The sequence below is a fragment of the Austrofundulus limnaeus genome, unplaced genomic scaffold (assembly GCF_001266775.1).
Source record: "Austrofundulus limnaeus strain Quisiro unplaced genomic scaffold, Austrofundulus_limnaeus-1.0 Scaffold1548, whole genome shotgun sequence".
Taxonomy (NCBI): Eukaryota; Metazoa; Chordata; class Actinopteri; order Cyprinodontiformes; family Rivulidae; genus Austrofundulus; species Austrofundulus limnaeus.
Genome location: NW_013953950.1, coordinates 22,345 through 29,567, shown reverse-complemented (window position 1 = coordinate 29,567; position 7,223 = coordinate 22,345). Strand labels below are relative to the sequence as shown.

The following is a 7,223-nucleotide window of genomic DNA, read 5'->3' as shown; positions in this document are numbered from 1 at the left end:
TAGCTCTCTCACACAGAGGACCTATACACGTCATCGTTTACCCAGAATGCTTTGCATGTAAATTAAATGGCTCCGTCCGTGTTAAAATATATATTTTTAAAAACTAACTAAACTAAACAGCCTACAGTATTTTTACAGTCTTTGTTTTACAGTTAAAATAAATGTTTATCAAATAAAGTCTAGAGTTACAAGTAATCGTGGATCCCTTTAAGGAACACTGCAATAAAAAACGAATAAGAGTTTTATGAAGGGCTACAGCATGAAAGCAAAACTACTTCAAATGTAAAATGTGATTAAACACAAGTTTATACAAAACAAAATGTAGGACAGCCAAGCTACAAGGGTTAAATGCCAAAACGACAGCAGGTGATGGAAGAAAAAAATACAAATAAAAATAAAACACCCACACACATGCACAGTGTGTGAAAGAAGACGAGTACCCGAAACTGTTGCTGCATATGGTAGGAACTTTGGAGACATCTGAGAACGTGAAATCGGGAATGGGGTCCATGAGCTGGAAAGAAGCGTGGTATACATGGGAGGTATGAGGGGCGCCACCACCAGCAACGGAGCTGGGTAAGCAGGAGGACGAAGAGGACAAAAACGGCATAAATGGAGGGTTTGGGGTGGAAGTACAGATGATTGATGGGTGCGAAACAGCTGAGGAAAGAGTCAGCAGAGGAAGACATTCGAGCTGCCCAAATGAATGGCTGCGTGACTGTCTGAATCTAGGCCTAGGATTGGATGAATGAGGGGTTCCCTCTCCATGCTGCCCTGCCAGCAGGGAACTCTCTACCAACCTCTGGGAGCCCAAGGCCAGCTGGGGATCAATGTGGCGTTGACGTAGAGACATCATACTGGGAGCTGTTGGCACAAAATGACAATATTATTAATAAACACTTATAAAATTCAATCTAGTAGGGGAGGCTACAGACATTTATTCAGACACTGGAATTCGTTTATCTGGTTTGCAAAACACCACTTAACCCTTTTTATCATAAATGTGTTCTTATTGTATTACACCATAATAACATTAGCATTAATATCTTCTAAAATATAAAAGTATGCAAGATAAAACAACTGAGACAAAAAAGCAGGGATGTAGTGGGGAATGGGTTTTTTTTATCGAGGAAATATGTGTGGTGAACAAACTGAGTGAAGATCAGGCAAGTTTCTAGAAAAACACAGTTTCATCCAGCTGTGACCATCTTACTGCTAGGTGTGAAGTATTTTAATTCTACAGGGTTTTGGCCAAAGGGAGAGGATGAGGACTGAACTGGGGCATGAATAAATCGCCAACCAGAGTATTTCCACATGGGCTGACAGTCTGAAGTGATGGACCACAGGTCACTGGCTCGCCGCTCCAGCTGTAGGGAACCATCTGAAGTTAGGCCAGCGAGGCAGTGTTGGAGCCAAACGGCACAAAGGTGGTGAAGGAAGAGAGGGGGAGTGAAACGAGGGAATAATTAATGGCGATTTAAAAAAAGGCTTACTCGCTGTTCAAGCTGGGAATGGATTATAAAATGCAACTTCCAGTTCCAGTTAGTTAAGAGCTCATGGTTCAGGTTTTGTCACAGTATTAGGTCAAATATAAAATACTTGATGAAACAGGACTACAAAACATAATAGGCTTTCTTGAAATAAATGCAAATAAAATGTATTTACCCACTAACTCAGCAATGAGAAAAAAAAATTGAGTTTGAGGACTAGGCTAATTTTTGTGCATCACTGTTGTTCATATTTAATCCATATGCTGTCGGACAAGATTTGACAGCATTTGACAGTTTTTCTCCCCTTTCAAATCTTAGTCGAAAGCTGATTCAACTCAGCAGAAAATATCAGGACACAATCACTACAAACAGGTCTACGGAAAAAGCATGTTTTCAATATAAAGTGTATTTTTTCTAAGAAAATTGTTTTCCAAAATTAAAGTTACAAAAGTCTTCAGTCTCAGTAACTGACAGACATTTGTGTAAACAAACACTTATCCAAAATAAAAACAATTAATAGATGGCTGTAATTGCAAGAAAAAAAAAGAAACAAAAAATCTCAATGTTATTTTACATTTAAACAGCTCCTATTAACATTCACTAAATGTAATCAAACCAATATCATTTAAAGAAATAACATTTTTGAACTCACAATTTTTATCACCAGGAATGACAAATTCAAGTGAATGCAGAAAAAAATGTCCCCCATTCTCATGTGGGTTTATTTATTTATTTTTATTTCCCCAAGAGGGTCTTTGCTGATTTGCTGGAGATTCGTTTGTTAGTCCCCACTAAATCATTCGACGAACCCTTACATTGAAAAATTCCAGACACAAGGCCTTCATCCAAGTCGTCCGTGTCGTCAGACATGACGAAGTGCTGAGGTGTGGCTCTGCCACCCATGAAGCTGGAGTCAACGTTGAGTGCTGAGGCCAGCGAGGGAAGACCTGGGTTGGTGACGATGGTAAAACCGGTGAGCACCTCGATCTGTTGCCAGCGATGCAGCCTCTCTCTCAAAGCGGCAGTCACCTCGCCAAGGGCTTGTCTAGAAAACGCAAGTGTAGATAAAATGTGAAGGCAAAAAGATTGCATTTTAATGATAATGTTCTTTTCTCCAGGTTAACCTCTATAACATTTATAAAACAATGTTTGCATCACTTGTGTCAGTTCAGTATGACTTACTTTGCAGCTAATATTTTGTGATCCACATCATCCAGAGAAGAGCTGTGAGCCACATGGAAAGTACCGAAGAGAGTGTTCCTCTTTTTCTTTATCTTCTCTGCCTGAGAAAACAAGTGATCAAACTTTTATTTCTCTGATGAATGTGTTTTGTGCAGAGGAAAAAGCAGCAAAAAAAAGAAAAAGAAAAGAGAATTTTCACAAAAAAGGCAAGACAACTTTTAAATAGCCCATTTCATTCACATTGTAACTTGTTAGCTACATGATACAAGCAAAAAAGGAAAATTAAAAACAAAAGTTCAAAAACAAAACCTTTTAAAATGAAAATAACAAGAGATAATTAAAAAACATTTAAAATCATCTCAATCATTAGAATAAGAAAAGAAGGAAATGTTTTAATATTCGATCAAGCTTTTTTCAGTATAGTTTTTCTTAATAAATTATTCAAAGTTCTCAGTACACAGCACACATTTGGTGTCAAAGATCAAAGATTAGACTAAATTTATTCCTTTATAAAATAATAATGTCAAAAGCTTTTTTTAATTGATTCAGACATTTTATTGTAGTTTTTCTAAACTAAACATTATGGTTAAAAATTTTCCAATTTTAAAGCACTTTTAAGTTCAACCCATGCATCAACAGAAAGGCTGGAGGCAAATATCAAGTTTCTAAAAAAAACTATCAGGTTACAGTCTCCAATCAGTTTGTTCAGTTTAAACCATTGCTTTTATATCTGACTCCATAGAGCTACATTAATGTAACGTAAATGCTTATATTCCCATAAATATTACTATTCTCTTCTAAATAAAAATTCAGCTAAATGTAAAAGACATGTCAATCTCCAAACTTGTTTCTGTGGATGTTCAAACAAATACACAACTACATTATTTGAGCATTTCCTGTTTAGTTCTGCCATGCCTACCCCTTCTTTTGCCATCAGTAGTTGTCGTTCAGCATTTTGCTTCTTGATGTTGTAGTACTGCACCTCCACCTCATGGGTGAGCTGCAGCCATTTCTGGAGCGACTCTGGTGGGGACCAGCTGCTCCGTGACTCCAGCTCCTTCTCTGCTTTCTTCAGCGCCATGCGGACCTTCAGCAAGTTTTGAAAACACAAGGTGAGAAATTTAAAATAAATGCAGCACATTCATGAGCATGCAACAAGATAAAAATATATATTCGACATTTTTTGTTTCTAAACTTTCTGTGAATGCTGGTAATAAACATGCAAAACTACAAACGCCAAAGTCATTGCCTACTCTAATTGACAACTTTGTTATATTACAAACAGCATATTTATTTTTGTATTTAAGTTGCAATAATAGAAAGGTAGAACAGCCAAGGCTTTCTTGCACTTTTTTCCATTACAATGTAACCTTTTCTTCCTTTTCCTTCTTTTTTCCCCTTTCTTTCTTCTTCTTTCTTGTCTGTCTATAAAAAAAGCCACTGATGATGAAGAAGCTAAGATACTAATATTCAGATATTCAGTTCTGCTTTCTACTGAAGTGGCAAAATAAAATAAAATAAAATAAAATAAATAGCATATTTAAAAAAAAATCTCAAAGTTTTCTTTTAATTTTTAATACTTTTTTAAGAAAGTCAAAAATATTTATTTTATTTATACAGCCTGTTTTAAAAAAAAGTGTTATAAAATAAACATCTACATCTCAAAACAGTAAATCATTTGTGTGCAAAAGTCAAATACAGTTAACACTACATTTTTAGTAAAGATACTAAAATGAGACCATAGGAGTTTAGATAAAGTAATTAATGTCAACAGGTAATCTCAAAGAACTGTATGGTTTTAAGCTACCAATGTGTTTCTGAACAAAATCACCCAAACAATGATACAAATAGTACTTTCAAAGTTTATAAAGCCAACTTGTCTTTATGTCACTGATGGGATTGTACCTGTTCTAGCTCTTCTTCTGCATACTTCTGGCGACTCAGTTCATTCTCCGTCCCTTCACGTAGTTCTCTCAGTCGCTGGGCCTCTTGCTTTGCTGTGTTGATCTCATCCCTCAGCTTCTGCTCCAGATTCACCTTCTCCACTTCGACTGAGCGATGCTCCTCCTGGGCAATCTGCAGTCTGGAAACAGGGTCAGGGACAAATGGGAAACGATTAGGTTTCACTTCATTTGTCTTAGAGGCAAGCCTTTAGATGGTGCTTTCTAAGACTAAAAAAGAACAATCTAGTGTAAGTTTCATCTTAGCAAGAATTATGTGTCACTTTTGAGGGAAATGTATGTACTGAATCAACTGCGCCATCATTGGAAACAATGGTTAACATATAAAGCAAAGGGCCATGGTCAGCTGCTAGGCAGCTCACAATAAGCTGACATCAGAGGGAGTAGAGCCAAGAATGGCAACAGCTGCCAGTGAGTAACTTTAGAACAGCACAGTGTGATTCCTAATTTTCCTGTAGTGTTCAAAGCATGTGTTGGTTTCTAAGTGGTTTTTTTCCACCTTTAAAAAGGAGGAACTCGCCACCAGTAGAATAATTACATGGACTAGAACACCAATTGCTTAACTTAATGTAAACTGTAAAAAAATGGGATTGAATTAAACACTCAAATTGTTGTTAGGGCTTTAGAAAAAAAATCAGAATTTGGCTTTTAAGTTCGTATGGCAATGTCATATCGTAGTCAATAAGGGGTGGCACTCTCTAATACAGAACAAAAAAGCAGAAGTAGAAAAAAGGTGCAGACAAATAAAAGCTGAACCAGAATATTAGCTTTGGAAAATGTAGCTAGTTGGCTGCCCTGCTAATGCTTGCAACTCTGACCTTAAGCACATTTGAGCTAAGAATTGAAAACATTGACAGTTTCCAAAAAGAAATTCTCAAATGTATAACATATCCTAAACTGTGGTGCTAACAGGGAAAACACTGTTTTTAATATCTTAACAATAAAAAGTAGCTATTATGTAAGTGTCTATATAGTTAAACTTGACCTAATCTTTCACAAGTCCACATACCAACTATTTTAGGCCTGTTACACAGTTAATGCTGTCATCCTTGTCCAAAATCCTTGTCTGTCTGCACACCACACATATCCACATCCTAATGTAGATGAACTACAACTAAGACCAACATGTTAAGCAGATAAACTTATCACTGTCTCCCAGTAGTGAGACAGTGTTGGGCACACAGGAAATCCTTCTTTTGTCAAACTTCCTCTTGCTGTCTGCTAACACAGAAGCCATGTTTGAGCTGGGCTACTTGATACCACCACAGGATCTGCTTAAAGGTATGGAAAGAGAGCAGCTGGCAGTAGGGATCAGGAAGAAAGCCTCAGTCAGACACAGAGGACATACCTCGTTTCTCTCTGCTAGAAAAGCACGTACAGCGTGAGTCAAAAGACGCAGGACACCCTTTTATTTCAGAAAGAAAAGGGACAATGACATATCTGAATATCCCAGTAAGTAATGGGTGAGGGACCCTAGCTTTTAGGCTATGACCAGAACATGGATGTCATCTTGAAAGCCACAATTTCAGATGAAGGGCAAGTTTTTCCAACGATAGGCCTCCTTACCCATGATTTGCTGGGGTATCCAGATATGTCATTTTCCCTTATGTTTCTAAAATAAAAGAGTGTACTGAGACTTTTGGCCCACCCCGTTCTGCTACTGATACAAGTTTCCTTTTTCTAATTATTGATCTGAAACTAAATATTTTGTTTCTTATGACTAAAACACAGCTCAAATAGAGACAGATTATTTATTAAAATTGTACATTTGTACTAAATGATCTGCATAATAGACAATTAATCTCTATATTTCATTCATTTGATGGAATCTGAATTGTTTGGAAATTGCCTATAATCTTAAATTTTAAGGGTAGCATCAATTGTTTTTTAATAGATATTTGCTAAGTCATTCCTACTTTTTATTTGGTTGACACAATTTGAACAGTCCAGACTAGCAAAATACTATGTTTTGCAATTATGAAGATGGTCGTCTTCCTGATAATAGTTAGTGTACTTTATTAAAAACATGTGACTGCTATTCACTCTCTTAAATAGCAGTCACATTTAAGTCAGATTTAAGAAAGATCAAACTGACTAGAACAAAATACTTTCATGAATTAATATTTAGCTGTATGAATGGTGAAAATACTCACTTATGTTGTAGGTCATGCAAACTCTGCTCAGCTCTCTGCAGGCCTTCAAGGTCTTTCATCATCTTCTTCATGTGGTCCTTCGAGTAGCGATTCTGGATGTAGGCAAACCAGCAGCCTCCCATCCCTATGACTATGGATACCACCAGCATGAAGTCCTTCAAATGGTTATGTCTATTCACTAACAAACAAAAAAAAAGAAAAAGTTGCATTTAAGTTAGATTAAAAAGCTTATAGATGAGATTCATTTTATTCAACGATAACTGTGAATGTTGTCAAAGAGAAAGGAAGTGATGTAAAGTTTTAGCAAAGCCTGGTCATAATGAAAGTGCTGTGGCTTGACAGAAATGGCATTTAATGGCACAAGTTCAGGGTTTGGTGAGATGGGGTTAAATGCTAAAGATCATGTTAAAGGCTCAACATAGGATATATATATATAT

The 7,223-nt window shown here is 36.6% G+C and overlaps 1 protein-coding gene across 4 annotated transcripts in view; it reads right to left on the bottom strand.

The window, feature by feature from the left end:
* stim1a (stromal interaction molecule 1a) overlaps window positions 1-7,223 on the bottom strand; it is a 26,545-nt gene that overhangs the window by 4,628 nt on the left and 14,694 nt on the right. The window contains exons 7-14 of one of the 4 annotated variants that reach the window (XM_014032823.1): window positions 6,787-6,964; window positions 4,578-4,755; window positions 3,592-3,759; window positions 2,673-2,773; window positions 2,306-2,535; window positions 1,301-1,381; window positions 801-864; window positions 441-572 (exon numbers count right to left, since the gene is read on the bottom strand). In XM_014032823.1, coding sequence (XP_013888277.1) covers window positions 441-572; window positions 801-864; window positions 1,301-1,381; window positions 2,306-2,535; window positions 2,673-2,773; window positions 3,592-3,759; window positions 4,578-4,755; window positions 6,787-6,964 — 1,132 coding nt within the window. The remainder of the gene's footprint in view (window positions 1-440; window positions 573-800; window positions 865-1,300; window positions 1,382-2,305; window positions 2,536-2,672; window positions 2,774-3,591; window positions 3,760-4,577; window positions 4,756-6,786; window positions 6,965-7,223) is intronic. The other 3 variants (XM_014032825.1, XM_014032824.1, XM_014032826.1) reach the window with 3 other exon arrangements.